This window comes from Callorhinus ursinus, unplaced genomic scaffold (assembly GCF_003265705.2).
Source record: "Callorhinus ursinus isolate GAN/ISIS: 27379988/994484 unplaced genomic scaffold, GSC_fseal_2.0 scaffold65, whole genome shotgun sequence".
NCBI lineage: Eukaryota > Metazoa > Chordata > Mammalia > Carnivora > Otariidae > Callorhinus > Callorhinus ursinus.
In genome coordinates, this window is record NW_027397127.1 from 4,777,402 (window position 1) to 4,803,157 (window position 25,756).

The 25,756-nt window shown below is 43.8% G+C and overlaps 1 protein-coding gene across 7 annotated transcripts in view; it reads right to left on the reverse strand.

Annotated features, from left to right (window-relative positions):
• Positions 1–25,756, reverse strand: part of TMEM164 (transmembrane protein 164) — a 161,754-nt gene that overhangs the window by 48,562 nt on the left and 87,436 nt on the right. For all 7 annotated transcript variants that reach the window (XM_025853657.2, XM_025853653.2, XM_073885778.1 and 4 more), the window contains one exon: positions 15,513–15,579. In XM_025853657.2, the coding sequence (XP_025709442.1) occupies positions 15,513–15,572 (60 nt within the window). In that variant the 5' untranslated portion in view covers positions 15,573–15,579. The remainder of the gene's footprint in view (positions 1–15,512; positions 15,580–25,756) is intronic.

The following is a 25,756-nucleotide window of genomic DNA, read 5'->3' on the forward strand; positions in this document are numbered from 1 at the left end:
TTGATTTTTTGAAGCAAATATTTGAGTTGTACCTTGACTCCTAAAAATTTCCTTTCTGTTCCTCAGGTGCTACCTTTCAGGATGTTTTGGAATATTGAAACTGTCGCCCAACATAGCCATTTTTCCCAGCTTTGGGACACAAGCAAATCTGACCCTTTGGGGAGACATCTGTGCCTTGATCTGAGTTGCCATCAACCCCTTAAATTAGTTCAACAAACCATGAAGCCAGCTAACTGCACACTGGCCATTACCGAGACCTTCGTTCTCCCTAGCTCGTCTAGCTTAGTTCTTGGGAAAATGACTTACCAACATCCAGATTATACTCTGGCTTCCCCTAATTAACATTGGAGTAATCCTATCAAAACAAAACATGGTAAGTTTCACAATAATGTATTTTGGGGAGCCTACACTGGCTCCTGGTCCTGTTCCATGTGGCCAGAGACCAACTGCCTCATACAATGTTTCTCAATTTGGCTGGAGGCTGTTCCAAATGGGTATCTCTTAGATCTAGAACGCCCAGTATTTAACCTTTGCTCCTTTCAAAAATCAAAATGGCGATTTCAACTTTACTTTCCTCACCTATTTATGCTCTGTGAATTGTAAAATTTACCTGCAGTGGATTTTAGGATTTCAGGTCCTAATTTTCTACTTTCTTTTTTGTTGAGGTACAACTTCCATACTGTAAAGTGCAAAATACCTCAATTCTTGCCAAGCCCTATAGTTTAGGCCTCAGTTACAACAGCTGGGTCCCTGATCATTTTTACCATATATGCCCCACCCACCCCTGCTGGAAGATAGGTCTCCTTAAAGGACAGAACAGTAGCAGAACGAGAGCCGAGTAGGACTGAGCTGCCTTTGTTCCTCTGTGCACTATCGATCACTTGCGTCCTCTCAATCTTGCTTCCCAGGCCTTCTGAAAATTTCCCGTGCACACCAATCCCCAGGAGATCTTGCTAAAACATAGACTATAGGTCTAGGATGGGTCCCAAGACTGAATTTCTACTAAGTTCCCAGGGGAGGCCAATTCTGCCGCCGGTGGACCACACTTTGAGTGTCAAGGACTTGGGATACCATATGGAAGGTGGGGCGATGTAGTGCAAAGAGACTGGGCTTTGGAAACAGAAACATGGGTTCTAACTTGCAAGCTGGCCACTCACTAGCTCAGTGCCTTCAGGTGGATTGCTTAATATCTTTGCTTCTGTTAGGGGAACAAATTTTGCCACCACAAGATATGCCTCTTTGGCAAATTGGTTATTCTAAGCCGGTTATTTTGAAGAAACCTGCAGACACAAAAGCAACTCTAAAAATGGAGTAAGTTACCCTTTATAAGAGACATTTACATTTGTTATGGCGGTCTGAACTGACTAATATACCTACCCTAAGCATATGAGCTATTCCATAACCAGCTACTACTTCATAAGCTACTATATATATGCCAGCACTGAAGTATCCTTTTATTTGCCTTTAATTCTCTCAGGGCAATGCAGTATCACTGTAATTTAAGAGAAACTCTATTAGCTTTATGTGTTCTTTCAAATACGCTTAAGCTTCCATATTCTAATTTGAATGTAGATGACTCTCAGCCCCTGCAGTACTGCAATGCCTCCCCTGGGACTAAGTGACATTTTCTCACCCAAAGCAATTCCAAACTTTGAATGACTAAGTAACTCCACAATAAGCGATATCCTACCACCCACAGTTCTCGAATAGTAAACATTTGTTAAAGGTCACTGAAGAAACCTCCTCAACCTGATAAGCGCATCTGTGAAAAACCCACAGTTAAAATCATACTCGATGATGAAAGACTGATGCTTTCCCCCTAAGATGAGAAAAGACAAGGATGTCCACTTTTGCCACTTCTATTCAACACTGTACTAGGGGCGCCTGGGTGGCTCAGTCGTTAAGTGTCTGCCTTTGGCTCAGGTCATGATCCCAGGGTCCTGGGGTCGAGACCCACATCGGGCTCCCTACTCCATGGGAAGCCTGCTTCTCCCTCTCCCTCTCCCTCTCCCCCTGCTTGTGTTCCCTCTCTCGCTGGGTCTCTCTCTGTCAAATAAATACATAAAATCTTTTGAAAACAAAAACAAAAACAAAACAAAACAAAAACAAAAACAAAAACAAAAACACTGTACTAAAGGTTCCAGCCAGGGCCACTGAGCAAGAAGAACAAATACAAGGCGTCCAGATGGGAAAGGAGAAGTACAACTATCTCTATTTGCAGATGACATGATCTTATCTATTAAAAAAAAAAAAACCTGAAAAATCCACACATAGACAAAAATATTAGCAGTAATAAATGAGTTCCAGAAGGTTGCAGGATAGAAGATCAATTCAGAAAAGATGAACTGCATTTCTAGAGTAGCAAAGAGCAATCTGAAAATGAAATTAACAATTCCATTTGCAATACCATTAAAAAGAATAAAACACAGGGGCACCTGGGTGGCTCATGCGGTTAAGCATCTGCCTTGGGCTCAGATCATGATCTTAGGGCCCTGGAATGGAGCCCCGTGTCAGGCTCCCTACTCAGCGGGGAACCTGCTTCTCCCTCTCCTTCTGCCCTGCTCATGCTCTCTCTTGTTCTCTCTCTCCCCCAAATAAATAAAATCTTTTTTTAAAAAAGAGGAAGAAAATACATAAGAACAGATATAACAAAAGAAGGGTAAAACCTATACTCTAAAAACTACAAAACATCATCGAAGACCTAAATACGTAGATAGAACACATCCTGTGCTCACAGTCTGGAGGGCTTAATATTAAGAGAGCAATATTCTTCAAACTGATCTACATTCAATGCTACACCTCTGACCGCTTTGCAGAAATTGACAAGATGATCCTGAAATTCATATGGAAATGCAGGGCACCAGAATGGCCAAAGTCATCTTGAAAAAGACGAACAAATCTGGAGGACTCCCACTTTCCAGTTTCAAAGCTTTCTACAAAGCTACAATAATCAAGACAGTGTGGTGCTGGCATAAGGAGAGACACAGACATCAATGGGACAGAACTGATGGCCCAGAAATAAACCCTTACTTTTATTTTTGAATGAGTTTTGACAAGGGTTCCAAGACATTTCAACAAATGGTGCCAGGACAACTAGATATCCATATGCGAAAGAATGAATTTGGACCCCTTCCTCACACTACAGATAAAAATTAACTTGAAATGGATCATAGACCTAAATGAAAGAGCTAACGCCATGAAACTCTGATGAGAAAACAGTCATAAGACTTCATGGCAGTGGATTAGGCAATAGTTTCTTGGGATACCAAAATCACAAGTAGCCGAGGAAAAATTAGAGATTTCACTTCATCGGAGTTTAAAGATTTTGTGCTTCAAAGGATTACCATAAATAAAATTCAAAGACAACCCACAGAATGGAAGAAAATATTTCAAATCGCATATCTGATAAGAGTCTAGTATCCAAAATACATAAAAACTGTCAAAGCAATAAAAAACAAATAACCCCACAAAAAATGGGAAAGAATTTGAAAAGACATTTCCTGAGAGAAGACATACAAGTGGTCAATAAGTATATGATAAGGTGTTCAACATCATTCATCATCAGGGAAATGCAAATCAAATCTACAGCGAGACATCACTTCACACCCACTAGGATGGTTATAATAAAAAAGGTCCAACAATACAAAGTGTTGGTGAGAATGCAGAGAAACTGGAACCCTCGTACACTGCTGGTAGGAATATAAAACTGTATAGCCACTTTGGAGAACAATCGGGCAGCTCCTCAAAAGGTTAAAAAACAGAGTTACCATATAATCCAGCAATTCCACTTCTAGATATCTACCCAAAAGCTGACATTCAAACAGATACTTTTACAAAAATGTTCACCGTGGCATTATCCACAATGGCCAAAAGGTGGAAACAACCTAAATGGCCATCAGTGGATAAATGAATAAACAAAATGTGGTATATCATACAAAGGAATATTATTCACCCATAAAAAAAGAATGAAGTACTGATACATGCAACAACAACAATGGATGAACTTGAAAATTTATGTTGAACGAAAGAAGTCATTCAGAAAAACCCACATGTTATATGATTTCAATTAAATGAAATGTCCAGAATAGGCAAATCCATAGATAGAAAGTCGATTAGCAGTGGCAAGATCCTGGAGAGGGGAGAACAGAGAGACACCACGAATGGGTACTGGGGGCCCAGGGCAGCTGCCCCAAGATATGCCATGGTGGCATAATGATTATTTTAAGTTATAATTACTTAAGAAACAGCCAGCGCAAGAAAACGCTGACGTTCCGCCTTTTGTCTCCAGAAAGCAGGAAATACAGTTTCCATGTGAAAGCTACCTTCCCTGCACCAGAAAGGAGAGAGACTTCCTTATCAGCGAAGGCAATGAATCCAGGGCCAAAGAAGCCTATATAAATAAACACAGCTTATTACTTTTAGTAATTTACTACCCCAGCCCAAATTCTGCTTAGAATTCCTTACAAATTAAAGCTCTCAAACATAAGTTTTCTTTGTCTTGTTAATTCCTCTTAAATTTATTGTTTCTTTGTCTAAAAAGTATAAAAGCTGCCTCTTGGTCACTTCTTAGGTCCCATATTTATGGGACCTCTCTATGTACAAAGGAATTTTTTTCTCCTGTTAGTCGTCTTCTGTCAATTTAATTCTTAGACCAGCCAGAAGAATATTGAAGGGTAGAGAAAAATGTTTCCTTATCAACAGGTATACAATGCTGCTTTTGGGGATGATGACAATGTTCTAAAATCAAATATAGTGGTGATGACTGCACAACTCTGAGGATACACTAAAAACATTGAATTGTACATTTTAAAAGGATAGATTTATGGTATGTGAATTACCTCCTCAGTAAACCCCCCTAAAAAAAGTGACTGAAGGGGGAGCTAACAGGCAAATACTCATTTGTGTAGTGCTTATAACTTTCCAAAGCTCTTTGCTACCTCTTTGTTATCTTTTGTTATCGGTTATCTCTTCTTTATAACCTATCTGTGAGGTAGAGAGAGCAGATATTACTAATCCCATTTGACAAATGAGGAAACAGGGACCTCAGTGAAGTGACATTACCTTGTTCAAAGTGCCAGGTGCCACTCAGCAGCAGGTTGGGACTGGAATAGGATGCACAGCAGAGCTGCACATCGGAATTACCTGGGGTGCTTTTTTGAAAATGGGTATGTTTTTAAATTGGCTCTGGTGTTTCTAACTATGCAGCCAGGGTGAAGAACAACTGATCCACAGGAGCACCTGGGTGCCTCAGTCGCTTAAGTGTCTGCCTTCGACTCAGGTCATGATGGGATTGAGCCCCGCATCAGGCTCCCTGCTCAGCAGGGGGGTCTGCTTCTCCCTCTTCCTCTGCACCCCCCCCCCACTTGTGGCCTTGCTCACTCTCCCTCTCAAATAAATAAAATTTAAAAACATAAGAACAACTGGTCCACAGACTGGAGAGAGTGCTCTCACCCACCAGACAGGGCTTTTATTGCATAAAGATATACTGCTTGGGGTTAATGGCTCAAGGTTGGATGAAAAGCATCGGTTACAACTGCTGGAGGCTGGCCCTTCTAATCTCATTTCAAGAAAATGAAACAAAGGCAGAGAACCAACAAGCTCTGGAGGCAAAAAGGCTACTGCCTGGTATTCTCGCTCACTGCGGCCCCTCCCTCCATGGGCTGAAGGGCTTGGGCTTCACTGGCAAACCCAAAGGTCTGGACATTTTCTTCAAATGAGAAGAAAAACCGGGAGGGGGCCTAATTCACCTGTCAGAATGGAGGAGAGCGAGCTGGCCAGTTCTCAAAGCAAACAGGCTGTCTTTGAAACAAATGCAACAAACAAAGGTGCTGTTAGTGTGGAAAAGGAAGTCTGCCAGGGAATTTTAATCTTGGTCAGCATGGCTAATTCAGAAACAAAGCCCCCTTTACTTCACCATCACCCAACAGCTTCGGGGGGGGGGGGCAAAGTACTGAGGAGGAACATCACAAAAAGCACAGGCCCATAGGAACGCCCCTCGATTTCTAAGATAATATTGGGAATACCAGTAACAGCAACAGCATTTGATGCTATGTACCAGGCACTCCTCGAAGTGCTTACCACACATTATCTCCATTCACCTGGGCACCATTTTATAGATAAGAAAATGAGTTCACAGAAGTGAGTGAACTTTTGCAAGGTCACATGGCTAAAGGCAGAGGAGCCTGCCACAAAACCCCAGACGGGGTGGCTCTAGGGTCGGCACTTGTAACCCCTACACCAGACTAACACTTAACATCCACGCAGAGACAGAAGACTTTGAAAATATGCAGCAAACGATGTTTAACAGTTTGTTACACTGTTAAAGATGTGCTTTATTCTGGTGTTTCTCTGTATTCTCTATTTTTTTCATTATGAACGGGTATTACTTTTGTAAATAAAACATGCATACGTTTGTAAAGACAAAGGCACAAACGTCTCATGCTTTTTGTTGTTGTTATTTTTTAAATGTATTGAGAAGGGGCGCCTGGGTGGCTCAGTCGGTTAGGTGTCCGCCTTTGGCTCAGGTCATGATCTCAAGGTCCTGGGATTGAACCCTGTGTCTGGCTCCCTGCTCAGCGTAGAGTCTGCTTCTCCCTCTCCCTCTGCTCCTCTCCCTGCGCATTCTCTCACTCTTTCTCTCAAATGAGTAAACAAAATCTTAAAATCAAAGGTATTGAAATATAACCACCTTTGCATTGGTGGTGATTTTTATTTTTCACTTATACTTTTCTGTATTTCACAAATGTTCACCCATAAACATGTCTTTTGTTGTAATCAGGAAAACATCATTATTTTAAGTGGTTTAAAAAATAATTCACCTGGGAAAAATGTCATCTATCATCCCTCTGTCTTCACTCTCAAGACCTCAGGACAGGTGTGAGAGGGATCCCTGGGATTTCCCTGAGCAAGACTGAGGTTTAGATTGGCTGACTAATCCATTTGTTCTATCTGTGGATACTTACCATATACTAGGTGCAAGGTCTTACAGGGGACAGACACCACAAAAGACTCTATCCTTGCCCACAGAGACTAGTTATGATGTAGTGCTGGGAACCCAGGAGACTGGCTGAATATACAGTCCAACCAAACTACGGAGTGCTAAGCAGCCATTAGAAAAGAATGAGTTACATCCATTATCTGCAAAGATTACTGATTACCTACTGTTAGGTTAAAGGAAAATACACTGGAGCAATGTTTACAGTGTAATGCCAATTATGAGCAAAGGAAAAATGTAGAGATATACACAAGCCCTTATCACAACTTACCCCTGGGGGAGCAGGATCGAACATTGGTGGGTAAAATAATTAGCTTTCTCTTTATATTCCTACTGGTTTTTCAATGAGCATGTCCTATTTTTTTTAAAGATTTTATTTATTTATTTGAGAGAGAGAGAGAGAGCCCAAGAGGGGGTAGGGTCAGAGGGAGAAGCAGACTCCCCGCTGAGCAGGGAGCCCGATGTGGGACTTGATCCCGGGACTCCGGGATCATGACCCCAGCCGAAGGCAGTCGCTTAACCAACTGAGCCACCCAGGCGCCCGAGCATATCCTATTTTTATTTAAAAAAAATCCTAAAAGTATAATCAATCCCCCAAATCTCTAATGGGTATTGTATAAAATTTACCACAAAGAGTTGATTTGGCTCAATACTTGAAAATCAATCTAAGGAATTAGGAGAGAGGAGGAAGTCCACGAGCTTTGTATCAGAAGGACCAAAGCTCTCAGGCCAGGTCTGTCTCTGTGTCCCTATACAAGCTACTTAAAACTTGGGAGGGCTCCGGGCGCCTGGGTGGCTCAGATGGTTGGGCGTCTGCCTTCGGCTCGGGTCATGATCTCCGGGTCCTGGGATCAAGCCCCACATCGGGCTCCAGGCTGGCTCAGCGGGGAGACTGCTTCTCCCTCTCCCTCTGCCTCTCCCCCTGCTTGTGTGCTCTCTCGGTCGCTCTCTCTCAAGTGAATGAATAAAATCTTTAAAAGAAAAAAAAAAACTTTGGAGGGCTCAGTCTATAAAACGGTTATGCCAATTCCACCTCACAGGATTTTTGTGAGGATCCCAGACTAATAACTAACAGCTAACACTGATTGAGCGCTTCCTGTTTGCCAGGTGCTGGGCTGCATGCTTTACCCATATTAATGACTTAATCCTCAGGATAGCTTTAAGAGGTAAGCACTACTATCACCTTCATTTCAGAGATGGGAGAACTGTAGTCCACGGAAGTTAAGTAACTTGGCCAAGTTCCCTCCCTCTCCCTCTTTCGTTCCCGCTCTCTTTTTCACGCATGAGCACACGCGCGCGCACACACACATACACACACACACACACACGGGCAAGGGCATGCGCACTGCACACGTGCACACACACACACGTGGGAGTAGCACAGCCAGGATATGAACCTGCATCCATACCCTTGCTCCCGACTTCCATACTCTTTTTTTTTAAGATTTTTTAAATTTACTCATTTTTCAGAGAGAGAGAGAGAGAGCGCACGAGCAGGTGGAATGGCAGAAAGAGAAGGGAAAAGCAGGCTCCCCACTGAGCAAGGGGCCCGATGCAGGACTCGATCCCAGGACTCTGGGATCATGACCTGAGCTGGAGGCAGATGCCTGACTGACTGAGCCACGCAGGCGCCCCCCTCCCCAGACATCCATATTCTTAATACACCAGGGTGAGATATTTGTGCAAGAGCTTTTCTGTTTGTGAAGTCACATCCACCTGTAATGAATTCTTTATTTTTTTTAAGATTTTATTTATTTGTCAGAGAGAGAGAGAGAGTGAGAGAGAGAGGCAGGCAGAGGGAGATGCAGGCTCCCCGCTGAGCAAGGAGCCCAATGCGGGACTCGTCCTGGGATCATGACCTGAGCCAAAGGCAGACACTTAACTGACTGAGCCACCCAGGCGTCCCCACCTGTAACGAATTCTTATCAGTAGAGGTGGGAAGGATAAGAAATGCACAGGAATGTAAACACGATGATAAAGGGTGAGAAAACGTAACAGAAGCAGGGTTGTGGATATCTTCTGATGGCCTTCAAATAAGTGACGGTGTCTACACACACCACCAGAATTATGATTCTCCAACCTGCTCCTCAGAATCTCAGTGATGAGTGTGCGGTATCCTACCCCCGTGCCCCGGCCATGGCACTCCCTTTGTTGAACCGCTTTGCTCGTCTGCAACTGCATGCATAGTCTGATCACCCTTCGAGGCTCAGCTGGGGCTTTATTTCTCTGTGAAGACTTTTTGGACCACTTAATCCACCGGTCTCTCCAGGAGACAGTGTATTAGAGCGCAGGGTGCATGAGTTTAGCTGTAGCATTTTAGAAACCATGTAATTTGGACGCCTGGGTGGCTCAGTTGGTTAAAGCGACTGCCTTCGGCTCAGGTCATGATCCTGGGGTCTGTTTCTCCCTCTGACCCTCCCCCCTCTCATGCTCGCTCGCTCTCTCATTCTCTCTCTCTCAAATAAATAAATAAAATCTTTTAAAAAAGAAGAAAAAGAAACCATGTGACGCCGAGCAAATCATTCAAGCTCTCTGAACCCCAATTTCATCATAGGTAAAATGGGGTTCTTGTGCAAGTTAAATGATAACACATGTAAATTACCTGACACACAGTAGGCTCCTGATAAATGCTAACATTAATCCTCTTCCCATCTCAGTACTTGGAACGACTGCAATTTAGCAATTAAGCCTGAATTGCCTTGCGATATACATTTTTCATGATTCAATTCTAATGCTGCCATAATTTATGCCTTATCTTTCTAACTAAACTGCAAGTTCCTAGAGAGCCAGGAATACAACCCTGGCTGTTTCTGCAGCACACAGCACAATACGTCATAGCCAAAGCATGCTCAATAAAAGTCTGGATGGACTGTTTGATTGGGATAGATTCATGGAGGATGGAAGATTCTCCAAGATTAACCTTAAAATAAACGTGGTGATCAGACATATTCTAGAACAGTCCCTAGCATGTGGTTTAGTTTGGCCCCGGAACACCAGACTCTTCTCCACATCCGAGGCACAATTTTGCCCACATCGATTCTCCAGAAAGCAAAGGCCTCTTCTGAAACCAAGCTTTTCATAATTTAAGTACTCTCAGGAAAGCAAAGGGATATTCTGTCCCTAGTTGAGGTCCAAAATCCAAACTATAAGTTTTATAAATAGCTCAATTTGCCAGTCACAAAAATAACTTTCCTAGGTCAATTAGCACATTTCAATTGTGCCAGTTAGCAAAGAGTAAGTTTCTCAAGCCTATTTGCCTTGGTGAAAGCAAAGTTTTCCAAGAGGCACACATGGGGACGAGGTGTGCCAGTGGCAAAGTTGCACGTCGAGAACATTAAGATAATGACTGTGAAAGCTGGGGAGCCGCCCCAGTAATGAAAATATCATTACTAACCCCTTCCGCTCGGTCTCAGAGTTAGGGACATCCAAGAGAACCATCGAACAGTACAGGAGCCGAGCAAACGGGCAAGAATGGGAAAGGAGGGGGAAAGAACTAACATGAGAGATCAACAGGGTTGCACAATAATGGGCAATTTTGATAATGAGATAATAATAAACACAAGGCTTTGGGCCTTGAAGAAGAAAGGAGCTTGATGAAAAGAATCATTACCATTCTTCTTATTATTATTCTCGTAGAAGACAGATGGCTGCAGCCGCAAATACAGGCCGGGCTAGAGTCTTCAGTCTGGGAAGGGGGCTAATAGGGTGTTTTAAGTTTGTTTTCTGTCTCCACTCTCCCTTGCTCAGAACACTCTGCATTCAGAAGGAACTCTCATGGGCATTTGAGGAGAAAAGGTACAGGGCTGGGGATGCAGCTTATGCCCAGGGCCTCACTCTGGGACCAGATCAACCTGGCAAGGTAAGAGATGGAACTGAAAATCTAATATGTAACCCAGGTTCCATGGGCAACCTACTTAGCTCCCACCTCTTGGCTTTTACTTTCCAGAAGGTGTTTTGGCCTGGAAGAGATATATTTTGCTAAGTCACAGGCAATGGATAAGGAACCCAGCCTCACCACTAGCCCCAAAGCCAATGGCTATAACAAGGAGCTCATAAACTACGCAGCATATCGATTCTTCAAGCCATGAGCTACTGTCAGCTTGGGTGGGGGATCTTAACATGGGCTCCACGGATGGGCTAGGGGTCAGCGGCGGGGCGGGGGGGAGACAGCAGGTGACAGTCTCCTGAAATTATCTGCAAAATTGTGTTTGTGCATTTATCTGGGAAGAGGCTCTACAGTCTTCTTCAGCTTCTCAAAGAAACCTATGACCCAACCCTTTTAGATGCACAGAAGCTAAGAAAGCATCTCCAGCATCTGGATTCACCAGCTTTCAAACTCGCCCTGAACTCCAGTCATAGAACAGGAAAAGAGCTCTGAAGTCTGAGTCAGGAGAGCTGGATTTTAGGGGCACCCACCTTGGCTTCTAAGGACCCCATCTAGAAGATGAGATGAGATCAGACAAGCTTTTAGCTCCCTGCTAATCTAATAATCAATAGTTCCATGATGCATTTCCTCTCCTTCCCTCCAAGGAGCAAAAGAAAAATCGCCCTCAAGACACTTCATCTGAAGCCAGAAACAGACCTTCTCCAGAATCCTGGCAGCAAAGACCATTTCCTTGTAATATGAGCCATTGGTATACATGTTCCTTCCTCCAAGGTATCAGCTGCTAGGATGGAGAGCCAGGAGAAACTGGGACCCGGGCATTCCCTAGCTGGTCTGCAAATCCCAGGGCCAGTAAGTCACAGGACAGAGCACAGCAAATGGAAATGCACTGAGGACCCCAAATCCCTTAGCTGACAGTGGCAATTTCCTAAAACTCCCTCCTTCTCTGTCCTTGTATATGTGAGTGTATGTGTGACTGTGTTACTGACATACGCACCAGCTCATTTTCTTTTCCTTGCTTCCATATTACTACTCAGAAAAACAACAAAAGAAGATTAAAAATATAAAGGGTCGAGAAGGAAGAGCACAGAGAAGTCAAAAGCTAAGTTCCAACCTAACTGGATCATCAGGCTTAAGATGGACTTGCCTGTCTTCCTGTGTCTTGTTTTAAGTCCGTCTGAGCTCAACTAAGGGGTTGCAAAGCAAAAAGTCCTAATGGCCAGAGGTAGCCCAGGAGGGGTCCCAACCATTTAAAATAACCAAGCCAAAGCCAGTTGACAAGACACATGCAAATGCAGCCATCACCCTGAGCTTTTCTCAGCTTCATTTTAGAAAAAAGGGCACCAAGATTATTTACCAGACTGATTGGAATCACTCATTAAGCTCATCAAGGGAGTTTCAGTGTTAAGGAAAGTTTCTTGAACATTCCTGATGAGCTCGCTGGCTACAGCTTGATATGTATTCAGAAAGTATTAGGTGTTATAGCAACTATTATAGCAAATCTGCCGTGAGAAAGGGGAAGAAGGGGAGAGGAAGAAAGAGAAGGAAAGAAGGGAGGGAGGGAAGGAGGGAAAGAGGGGACGAGAGAGAAACATTGTTTTTTGTACAGAGTAGAAAGCTGTTAGGGGCTGAATTATGTCCCCACCAAAATTCATATGTTGAAGGCCTGATCTCAGAATGTGACTATATTTGGAAATACCTCCTTTAAAGAACTAAGTTAAAAGGAGGCCATTAGGTGGGCCCTAATCCAATCTGACCAGTGTCCTTACAGGAGGAAATCTGGACACACAGAGAGGCACTGGGGATGTGCATGCAGAGAGAAAAGACCATGTGAAAAGGCATCAAAATGGCGGCCATCTGCAAGCCAAGGAGAGAGGCTTCAGGGAAAACCAACCCTGCCGGCACCTTGATCTTGGGGATAATTATCAGTGCCTTGCCTCAGAAGTTTATGGTGAGGACCAAATACATTAGCCCACATAGAGCACTTAGAACAGTACCGGGCGCACAGTAAATACTCTGGAAGCGTCAGCAAGCCTAGTGCAGAGATGCTGCTGCCGCTGTGGCTGAAGGGAAACTTCACCACCACCAGGGTTCTGACTTCAGGTGTATGAATGGGCTCTGGTGGGCGGCGGGGGGGGCTTTATTTTCAAGCTCACACAATGGGAATCGTCACATCTGCTGATGCTCAGGGGTTCTGCAAGGAGAAGACTATTTGGCTTTCCTTGGGGAGAAGGTCGCACTAGGAAGAGAGATGCAGGTGACCTGTTTGGAGGAACCACATCTGCCTCAACTGATGGCAGAGATGGGCCAGAGCCATGGGCTGGAAGCTCTCAGACTCAGGGTCACTGACTGTACGAGCCACCCCACAACCCCGGGGGTGGGGGGGGTGGGGAAGGGGAGGGGAGTTTTCTGGTGCACTGCCCCTTCCTGGAATCTGATAGAGCTCCTGAAAATGAAGGAGAGCAGCTTTTTATCTGCCCGACCTCTTCATCTGAGAAAGCAGTGACAGGGCGAACGGACAGATGGGATGAGACAGCACGGGATCCGGTCTCTGCCTCAGCCTGGGACCTCCACAGGCAGGGAGCAGACTGCACCTCCAGAGTGGCTCCACATCCCTGAGCCAGGGAAGAATCTGTTTTCAGTGTGTTTGCTTTGCCCCATTCTTGGGGGACTCTCCCCTGCAGCTCTGAGACCACAGCAGGAGTTCTGCTGAAGGACTAGGGTGAAGTCAGGCAAGTCATACTGTGGGGAATACAGAAGGGGGAGCAGAGGTAGCTAAGTTAGCAGCCTGGGTCTGCTGATCCCAGCTCACAGGGGAACACTGAACCGAGTGTGCCTGGCCTCTCGTGACCGAGACAACACTGCCTGCCCTCTCCCACCCTGGCATTCCCCCCACCTCCCAGGAGGTCCGACGGTCTATCTACAAGATGCTTTGGGCTCCTTGGAAGGAAGAGGGGAGGCCCTCTAAGCCACCTGTTAAAATGCAGATCCCACTGCAGCAGGTCGGAGGTGGGGCCTCAAATTCTGCCTTTCTAACAGGCAGCACCCGCGTGATGCTGGTCCTCAGACCTCACCTGGAGTCCCACACTTGGAGTAACTTGGAATTACGATCACCTAGGATGCTGATTCTCCAAGAGGGGTCTGAGGACCCCAGCAGTAGACATTACTTGGGGACTTATTACCAATGCTCATTTCCTGGTATCATCCCAGATCCTCTTGATCAGACCTTCTGGGGATGAGGTCCAGCAAGCCTCATTCCTCAGCCATTTCCTCGGGTGAACTGCTATGGACAGACATTAAGTTTCAGAGCCACTGCACAAAATTGGTGGTCCTCGACTGCAGCGCCACATTAGAAACACTTTTTAAAAACATTATGCCCACCCAGGCTGTGTCACAGATCAAGAGTTCAGATACTCCAAGGGAGGGGCCAGGGCATCAGTCATTTTGGTTGGTTTGTTTTCCATTGTTGTTGTTCATCGTTTTCTGTTTTGTTTTGTTTTGCTTTGCTTTTTTAAGTACCTCTAGGTGAGCCTGGAGCAAAATTTTAAGTCTGGGTTCAAAATCACAGCTTTAGATGAATGCATTTTCTTTTAATTTCTATTGATGTACAATAGGCACCTAGAAACATATAATGATCATCGGGATATACATGAGTATTTGTGGGGAGGTTGTGGCTAAATCTTTGGAGAGAGTGAAGTGTTGCTGCACTTATAGGATCTAGAGGCTTCTCCATTCCTAACTCTGCCACTTGGAACTCGTGTAACTCCCTGAACGTCAGTGTCTTCCTCTGTAACAAGAGGCCATAATGCTTGCCCTTATCTACGTCACACAGCTGTCATGTGAAAAGACCTTGTAAACTATAAAGTGCTATCCAAAGAGGAAGGAGTATCATTTTGAGATTTAAACTATGATCTTTAATGCATGAGGCAAATTTAAGTCATGAAAATAGAAAGCAGTAGGAGGGATTTTACAGGTGATTTCTTTTCCTGTGCTTTCTAACATGGCCGGCTAATCCCTCCCCAGTGCCACGTGAGGGAGTCTGAGGACAGAGCCCTGCCACCTCAGCCCTATAGCCCCTTCTTCTCTCTATGCTCGTTTACCACCCAGCCCCCTGCTACAGTGGGATTCTACTGGCCAGCCACTGGGTATGGGGTGGCCCAGACTGCCCTATGGGTTTGGGTAAATGCGGGAAAGAAACTAATTCTTGCTCAATGGGGCCCTTGGCAAAGCAGACAGGCTTTGAGGCTCCCCATCAGATTCTCCTGGGCCAATGCGGCTGAGTCCAAACTAGAGCCCCTTAGGACACCTGGAAACCTCTAATAAATGGGGCTCCCTGCCTCCCCCTTCTCTCCACCAAACCTCTCAGGAGCTCCTTTAGGTTTTTTTTTGGTCTCTCCTGGTTCTGGCCTGAACTCTTGATGCAGCCCCAGAGTTCCATCAGACACTCCCACCCTTACCTATCAAGCTCCCCTGCATCGGAGAAGGGCGATGTCAAACCGCAATACGAAATATGTACGTATTTTAAAGCTCACACGGGTACGTAAGCGCAGGATGAGGGCAAGCGCTGGATACTGAAGGAGTGAGCAAATAACTGGTTTGTACGTTGGCAGCACATTCTTACAAGAGGCAACTTACCAGCCGGGTATTTACCACAGGAAACAGCAGAGCTAGAAGCGCTCCATTCAGCATGTGCATCTGAAGCCTGGAGGGGGAGAAAAAGAAAAAGAAAAAAAAAAAAAAGATAAAGCCCAGGTCACACTCAGACTCTGTTGCACGGGCAGGCAAAAATGTGTCAAGTCATGCCCTGCCCTACGGGAGGCCATGTAAACAAGCGGCTCTCTGTGTAAAATGGCACTGGTTGGCGCGCGCGCAGAGTCCATTTAAAGCGGCATATTCCGCACTAATGAAACGTTCTGACTGCTGCCTCAAAAATCCCCCAGATGCTCCCTGAACACACTTTGGCTATGACACTTGATTACATAATGAGCTCCGTGCTCCCTAAACGTCCAGTCGGTCCCCATCAGCAGCGTCAGCCGCCGCAGCTCAGGCGACAGTTGAAAAGAGGGGCTCCGCTAAGCGAGTGCCCTGTGATTAGAGTACTGGGGTACCTGTTTCGTGTAACATGGCTGTTTATTTACACAGCCATGTCCAATCCTTTCGCCCAAACAGCGGCCTAGGCGTGAAAAGGCGAGTCAAACCAGCCAGCTGACTGCAGTGTTTTGTCAACTGTGTTCCCTGACTTTCTTAGAAATGTCTTCAGGGCTGCTGCAGGAGGTGGGAATGGCAGAAGTGGCAGCCTTCCAGGCTTGCTCTGATCGATTTTACAGATTGGGTTTTGTGACTTAAAGGCAAAACAAAAAAGGAAAAGGGCGGGGGGAGGAAGGAGAAGAAGAAAACCACTGGTCTCCAGCATCGGGTAATAAATCATTTCCTAATACCAGACTTGTTGACGCATATGCTAGAAACCCTTTGTAAGTCAAGAACAACCAGGTCAGGAACCAACTCTGCCTGAGAGATCACTGAGGGTGGACTTCAGCCGCTTCTTTCATCATTCGAGGCAAATGGTCCTTTACAACTGAGGGAGAAGAAAAGAATGACACACAGACTTCCTCCTGAAGAAAAGCGGATCTGATGCGTCAGGTACAACCACTGCTGAGTCAGCTCTCTCTCTCTCTCAAGCACACACTCACACACACTCACACAGCAGCCCTGAGATACCAGGACTTTTCCCATGCTCTGAAGGGGAAAGCAGCCCATACTTTTTGTTTTTGTTTTTAAGATTTTATTTACTTATTTGAGAGAAAGAGAGACGGAGAGAGGGTGTGCACGCACAAGCAGGGGGGAGAGGCAGAGGGAGAGGGAGAAGCAGACTCCCCACCGGAAACCCAACGTGGAACTCGATCCCAGGACCCTGGGATCATGACCTGAACCCAAGGCAGACACTTAACCGACTGAGCCACCCAGGCGCCCTTTGAAGGCCCTCAAGAACTCTAGGTATTCTCTCAAAGCTCACAGATGTGTGCCTAAGACTGAGAGACATTACGAGGAGACCCACGAGAACAGCACAGAAGCCCCAAGGGTGGTTCTCATTTCCTGCAGTCTGTTTATGACTGTTGCCCGTTTCTACCAATGCCACAAGGAGGATGATAATGTGCACTTAACATAATCTGGGCAAGTTATCTAATTAACTGCTTTACATAAGTTCTCTCGCTTAATTTTTACAGCAATCTTCTGAGACAGGTACAATTACTTTTGCCATTTGTTGATGAGGAAACCAAGTTCAGAGAAGCAAAGCGGCCTGGTTCATGTCACACATAAGATAGAAGAGCCAAGATTCAAGCCCAGGTTTATCTAACTTGAGACCCCAAACTCTTATATCCCTCTTGCTGCCTGATACCAGAGCCCAACCCCCCGCCACCCTCCCTCACAAATGTGACCTCAGGTGGAGAGTCAGAGAGCCTCCTGTTTCCTCCCTTTGGGCTTCAGGGGTCTTTCTACCATCTTATCCATCCCCTGGCCTAGGCATAATATGCTTTCAGGGGGGTTACCAAGGGGGGAATGCTCTGAGGCCACGCCAAGCCATCATGGTCCTCGAGCACCAATGTGACGTCACTCCAGCCTCCAGGGCTGGCCAGCTTACCATGCTTTTACAACAGGGTCGTTCCAGGGGGCACTCCGTGCTCTGAGAACTGATTGCTGAAGACTCTTGCTCAAGCCTCAAGTGCCTAGAGCAGGGGTCATTAATGGCCATTACAGGCCTGACCTAACTCTATCCCTGGGCCTGCCTAAGGGAGGCTCTGGGCATAAACAGTCTTGTTTAGCCACAGCCTAAACATTCACCCTGGGAGAGGGAAACATCACATTAATAGTCCAGGTAAAGCTGGACTCTGGTGCCAGGCTTTGCCACTGGCCTTAAAAGAATGCTGGCATTTATACAAAGCCAGTTAGCTATCTGGGCGCCAAAAGTTAAATTGTGAGGATGATGGAATTGATCCCAAGGGCCGAAGAAAGGTCAGAAATAGAGAAGTTAAAACCAATGTCAAGATTCAAAACAACGAAGAAATTCCCAGATAAAGACAAGCCTGTTCTGGGTCCTCAAAATTCAGTTCTACAAGCTACATATATGCCAAAGCATGGATTATCCCTAATATATAAAAAGGTCTTAGACATCAATAATTACAAAAGCATTTAAACATGTATAGAGCATTTCTACATGCCAATCACTGGGTTAAGTAGTCAAATGCCTCACGTGATTTATCTCTCAGTTTTTATTATAATCTGTATCATCTTCTTTAATTTCACAGTTGAGAACATCAAAACACTGAGTGACTACATGACTTGCCACAAATCACAGAGATAGCAAGAGTCGGAGGGAGAAGTCACACTCAGTTCTCGCCAAGTTTTGAGACCGTGCTTTTGCCACTGTACCCTGCTTTAAATCCAAAACATGAACCACGAACATTATACATGTTCCGTGAGTGTGTGTGTATGAGAGAGACAGAGTCAGTTAGATTGTAGGCCAGGTAGGAAAAGATTCTAGGCTGCCCACTGGGAGAGAGGGTCATGCCTAAGGGCAATAGAACCCCCTGGGTGTTTTGTGGCAAAGCTATCCCCCAATTATATACCTGCACTGCCCTCTATAGACCCTGAGCACAGCCCAACAGGTAAGTGACTGGCCATATGAAAGCCAAAGGCTTTTGTTTTCACTTTATATCCACCTCCAGCCTGCCACTCAGATTTCTACTGTGTATGGGAAATGGATAATGAGCCACTAGAAAGTCCTGTGAGAGTTCCCTCATCTGTACAATGGGAACAACAGTACCCAATTTGTAGGACTGTTATAAGGAGTTAATATGTATAAAGTGCTTAGAAGAGCACGTGGTATAGAGTAAGACTCACATTTCGGTTTCATAAACAAACGGTGAAGAGTTCGCCTAAAGCTTCAAGATGTAAAGGGCGGGGAGGGGGAAAAAGGAAATCATGTGAGAGAGTCAAACGGTGAAACAAATTCGAAGTATGAAAAGGAGTTGCCATAGAGAGCAAAAGGATAAGACTGAAGGTCAGAACTAAACAGCACAACTTGGAGATGGACTCCTGTTCAGTTAGTCATACTTATAAATCTCCTTGACAGCTCAAAGCCTTGGCCATTACTATTGTCACAAATATTTTGTCAGCTTTTTTTGTTTTTGTGTAGGAGACTGAGCTAAATTAGCTTAGTTGGTAAGAAACTGGTGCAATATGGCAAATGTCACGGGTTTTATCCTCTTCCGGGTCAGTTCATGCCATTAAATTGAGTTCCACAAACATAAATCAATCCATTACTATGTGTCTAACATGGTTCCAGGTGCTGTAGGGAAAAGGTGATCACTATAAGACATAGTATCTGCCTTCAAGAAAATAACATCTTACTGACAAGGCAAGAAATGAAATAATGAAAGGAAATGTAGTATAATGGTGAAGAATTCAGGGTTTGGCACAAACCTACACTCAAATTCCAGATCTACCACACTGTGGCTGAGTGACTCTGGACAAGTGACTTAAAATATGTGTGTCAGTTTCCTTAATCATAAAATGGGGCTAGTAAGAGTACCTCGATGAAAAGTTTGTTGAGAGAATTTAATGAGACCGTGTAAACCGATCAACATAATGCTTAGGACATAGTAAGCACTCAATACATGGCAGCTACTATTATTCTTAATAAAGCAATGCAAATGAATATCACATTACTATTCATAACAACAAATGAAGCTACAAAAAATCTTCGTGAGATGACTTATATTTCAATTTAATGCACTTGATTACAACCAAGAACTGAAAAGTATGGAATAGATGGCAAGTTTTATAAGTGACTGGAAAGGCAAATTCATAGAGAGGAATTCTCAAAGGGAATTATAAAATACTTTGAATTGGACAAAAATAAAAATACAACATATCAAAATGTGTCAGATGCCTATAACATAAAATTTAGAGATTAGAAAAAAACAGAATCATCTCAACTCAGTCATCCAAGCTTCTGCCATAAAAATCCAGAAAACAAAAGCAAGCTAAACCAAAAGCAAGCAGAAGGAATGAAACAATAATAGGAGCAATAATCATTAGAAGTAAAAACAAAAAACAACAGAGAAAAATCAATGAAACTGAAAGCTTGCTATTGAAAAAGTCAATACCATTGATAAACTTCCAGGAAGAATGACATGGACAAAAAGAGAGAAAAGAGGACTTACCGACATCTCCAGACTCAAATGGTTTCTGTGACTAAGTCTACCAAATATTTATACAATCTTGTCCAGAAAATAAAACAGAAGGAAACATTTTGCAACTCATTTTACGAGGCTATTATCATGCAGGTAACAAACCAGACAAATACAGTACAAAAAAAGAAAGAAAACTAAAACTAAATGAATATCCCTCATGAACACAGACACAAAACTCCTCAATAAAAATTTTAGCAAATCTAATGCAGCAATATAAAAAGAATAAGATTCTGGGGGCTCCTGGGTGGCTCAGTTGATTAAGCGTCCAGGTCTTGATCTCAGGGTCATGAGTGCAAGCCCTGAATTAGGCTCCACATAATTAAAAAAAAAAAAAAGAGGGGCAGAGCAATATGGTAGAGGAGTAGGAGAGCTGGATTTCGCCTGGTCTCAGGAATTCAGCTGGAGAGGGATCAAACCATTCTGAACACCTACAAACTCAACAGGAGATCGAAGAAAAGAATAGCAACAACCCTGTGAACAGAAAAGCAACCACTTTCTGGAAGGTAGGACGTGCGGAGAAGTGAATCCGAGGCGATATTCGGGAGGACAGACGGCGGGGTAGGCGGGTGGGGGGGGGGGGGGGCGTCGGCCGCTTTTGGCAAGTGATAGAGCAGAGCACAAAATCGGAACTTTTAGAAATCGGCTCCACTGAGGGACATCACTCCAGTGGCTAAGCGAGGGGGGGGACCCTCGCGGGACAGTGTGGTCTCAGGACCCTCAGGGTCACAGAAAGACCGGGGGTGCCTGAGTGCGGCAGAGCTCCCAGGTATCGGAGCGGGGAAGCCGGCTGCAGAGACGGAGCCGAGGTGCGGGCTCTCAGCTCGGGGTGGCCATAAACTGTGATCCGCGGCCCAGTCGGGCCACTGCTCCTCCAGCAGGGACCCAACAAGCGGCAGATCCGGGGAGACTCCCCTTCCTCCGCCGGGGAGGAGCGGCGCGGTGGTGTACCGCAGGGATCTGCTGGGTTTGGAGACTCCACACGGGGTCGGGTGCCAGAGATAGCAACGCTCGGTCACAGGCCGGGTGAGCACGGAGTGCGGCCGGAGACCGGGGACACGGGAGTGACTGCTTTTCTCTGGGGTGCACTGAGGAGCGGGGCCCCGAGTTCTCAGCTCCTCCGGGTGGAGATTGGGAGGCCACCATTTCACTCTCGTCCTCCAAAGCTGTACCCGGAGCTTGCAGGGAACAAAAGCTCTGGAGAGCAAACCCGAGCAGATGACTTAGCCCGGACCCGGCAAGGGCGGGGCAATTCCGCCTCCGGCAAAGACATTTGGAAACCACAGCAACAGGCCCCTCGCCCAGAAGATCAGCAAGCACCGCCAGCCAAGACCAAGTTTACCGATCAAGGAGAACGGCAGAACTCCAGCGCTAGGGGAATACTGCAGATAGAATTCATGGCTTTTTTCCCATGATTCTTCAGCCTTTCAAAGTTAATTTTTTTAACTGACATTTTTTTTTAATTTTTCTTTTTCCCTTTTCAACCAACATCTTATCAATCCCTTTTTTTAAAAAACATTTTTATTTTACATTTTTAGAGTCATATTCTATCCCTTCATAGTAGTTACCCTTATTTTTGGCATACATATATAAGTTGTTCTCTCTTTAAAATTTTGAGATACAGTTTCTTCTAACAGATCAAAATATACCCCAAATCTCTAGTGTGTGGCTTTGTTATACTCTCCTGACTGATCACATTCTCTCACTTTTTTTTCTTTCTTATTTTTTTTAAATCCTCTTCTTTTTTTCCAAACAACTTCTTATCATATCAATTCCTTTTATAAAATTTTTTATACTTTTCATCTTTACAGTCATATTCCATTCCTTCATCGTATCAACCCTTATTTTGTACATATATAAGTCTTTCTTTCTTTAAAATTTTGGGAGGCATTTTCTTCTAACAGACCAAAATACACCCAAAATCTGTTGTGTGGCACTGATCTATGCACCAGCCTGATCATATTTGATCATATTCTGTTTTTTTTGTTTTGTTCTGTTTTTGTTTGGTTTTATATTTTTCTTTTTCTTTTATTTTTTCTCTTTCTTTCCCTTTCTTTTCCCCTCGTTGCAGGTCTTTTCTGATTTGTTTAGAGCATATTTTCTGGGTACGTTGTTACCCTGTTAGCATTTTGTTCTCTCATTCATCTACTCCCCTCTGGACAAAATGACAAGACAGAAAAAAATCACCTCAACAAAAAGAACAAGAGGTAGTACCACCCACCAGGGACCTACTCAATACGGACATTACTACGATGTCGGAACTAGAGTTCAGAATCCTGATTTTAAAGATACTAGCTGGGCTTGAAAAAAGCATGGAAGTTATTAGAGAAACCCTTTCTGGAGAAATAAAAGAACTAAAATCTAACCAAGTTGAAATCAAAAAGGCTATTAATGGGATGCAATAAAAAATGAGGGCACTAACTGCTAGGATAAATGAGGCAGAAGAGAGAATCAGCGATACAGAAGACCAAATGATGGAAAATAAAGAAGCTGAGAAAAAGAGAGAGAAACAACTACTGGATCACGAGGGCAGAATTCGAGAGATAAGCGATACCATAAGATGAAACAACATTAGAATAATTGGGATCCCAGAAGAAGAAGAAAGAGAGAGAGGGGCAGAAGGTATATTGGAGCAAATTATAGCAGAGAACTTCCCTAATGTGGGGAAGGAAACAGGCATCAAAATCCAGGAGGCACAGAGAACCCCTCTCAAAATCAATAAAAATAGGTCAACACCCCGACATCTAATAGTAAAACTTACGAGTCTCAGAGACAAAGAGAAAATCCTGAAAGCAGCTCAGGAGAAGAGATCTGTAACCTAAAATGATAGAAACATTAGATTGGCAACAGATCTATCCACAGAAACCTGGAAGGCCAGAAAGGACTGGCAGGGTATATTCAGAGCACTAAACAAGAAAACTATGCAGCCAAGAACACTATATCCAGCTAGGCTGTCACTGAAAATAGGAGAGAAAAAAAGCTTCCAGGACAAACAAAAACTAAAGGAATTTGCAAACACAAAACCAGCCCTACAAGAAATATTGAAAGGGGTCCTCTAAGCAAAGAGAGAGCCTAAAAGCAGCATAGATCAGAAAGGAACACAGACAATATACAGTAACAGTCACCTTACAGGCAATGCAATGGCACTAAATTCACATCTTTCAATAGTTACCCTGAATGTAAATGGGCTAAATGCCCCAATCAAAAGACACAGGCTATCAGACTGGATTAAAAAACAAGACCCATCAATATGCTGTCTGCAAGAGACTCATTTTAGACCGAATGACACCCCCAGATTGAAAGTGAGGGGATGGAAAACCATTTACACTGCTAATGGACACCAAAAGAAAGCTGGAGTGGCAATCCTTATATCAGACAAATTAGATTTTAAACCAAAGACTGTAATAAGAGATGAGGAAGGACACTATATCCTGCTTAAAGGGTCTATCCAACAAGAAGATCTAACAACTGTAAATATCTATGCCCCTAACATGGGAGCAGCCAATTATATAAGCCAATTAATAACAAAAGCAAAGAAACACATTGACAGCAATACAATAATAGTGGGGGACTTTAACACCCCCCTGACTGAAATGGACAGATCATCTAAGCAAAAGATCAACAAAGAAGTAAAGATTTTAAATGACACACTGGACCAAATGGACTTCACAGACATATTCAGAACATTCCATCCCAAAGCAACAGAATACACATTCTTCTCTAGTGCCCATGGAACATTCTCCAGAATTGATCACATCGTAGGTCACAAATCAGGTCTCAACTGGTACCAAAAGATTGGGATCATTCCCTGCATATTTTCAGACCACAATGCTTTGAAACTAGAACTCAATCACAAGAGGAAAGTCGGAACGAACTCAAATACATGGAGGCTAAAGAGCATCCTACTAAAGAATGAATGGGTCAACCAGGAAATAAAAGAAGAATTAAAAAAATTCATGGAAACCAATGAAAATGAAAACACAACTGTCCAAAACCTTTGGGATGCAGCAAAGGCAGTTCTAAGAGGAAAGTATATAGCAATACAAGCCTTTCTCAAGAAACAAGAAAGATCTCAAATACACAACCTAACCCTACACCTAAAGGAGCTAGAGAAAAAACAGCAAATAAAGCCTAAACCCAGCAGGAGAAGAGAAATAATAAAGATCAGAGCAGAAATCAATGAAATAGAAACCAAAAGAACAGTAGAACAGATCAACGAAACTAGGAGCTGGTTCTTTGAAAGAATTAACAAGATTGATAAACCCCTGGCCAGACTTAATCAAAAAGAAAAGAGAAATGACCCAAATCAACAAAGTCATGAATGAAAGAGGAGAGATCACAACCAACACCAAAGAAATACAAACAATTATAAGAACATATTATGAGCAACTTTATGCCAGCAAATTAGACAACCTGGAAGAAATGGATGCATTCCCAGAGATGTATCAACTACCAAAACTGAAGCAGGAAGAAACAGAAAACCTGAACAGACCTATAACCACTAAGGAAATTGAAGCAGTCATCAAAAATCTCCCAAGAAACAAAAGCTCAGGGCCAGATGGCTTCCCAGGGGAATTCTATCAGACATTTAAAGAAGAATTAATACCTATTCTTCTGAAACGGTTCCAAAAAATAGAAATGGAAGGAAAACTTCCAAACTCATTTTATGAGGCCACCATTACCTTGATCCCCAAACCAGACAAAGACCCCATCAAAAAGGAGAATTACAGACCAATATCCTTGATGAACATGGATGCAAAAATTCTCACCAAAATACTAGCCAATAGGATCCAACAGTACATTAAAAGGATTATTCACCACGACCAAGTGGGATTTATCCCTGGGCTGCAAGGTTGGTTCAGCATCTGGAAAACAATCAACGTGATACAATACCTTAACAAAAGAAAGAACAAGAATCATACGATCCTCTCAATAGATACAGAAAAAGCATTTGACAAAGTACAGCATCCTTTCTTGATCAAAACTCTTCAGAGTATAGGGATAGAGGGTACATACCTCAATATCATAAAAGCCATCTACGAAAAACCTACAGCGAATATCATTCTCAATGGGGAAGAACCGAGAGCTTTCCCCCTAAGGTCAGGAACGAAGCAGGGATGTCCCCTATCACCACTGCGATTCAGCATAGTATTAGAAGTCCTAGCCACAGCAATCAGACAACAAAAAGAAATCAAAGGCATCCAAATCAGCAAAGAAGAAGTCAAACTCTCTCTTTGTAGATGATATGATACTTTATGTGGAAAACCCAAAAAACTCCACCCCAAAACTGCTAGAACTCATACAGGAATTCAGTAAAGTGGCAGGATATAAAATCAATGCACAGAAATCAGTGGCATTCCTATACACCAACAACAAGACAGAAGAGAGACAAATTAAGGAGTCGATCCCATGTACAATTACACCCCAAACCATAAGATACCTAGGAATAAATCTAACCAAAGAGGCAAAGGATCTGTACTCAGAAAACTATAAAATAGTCATGAAAGATATTGAGGAAGACACAAAGAAATGGAAAAATGTTCCATGCTCATGGATTGGAAGAACAAATATTGTGAAGATGTCAATGCTACCTAGAGCAATCTACACAGTCAATGCAATCCCCATCAA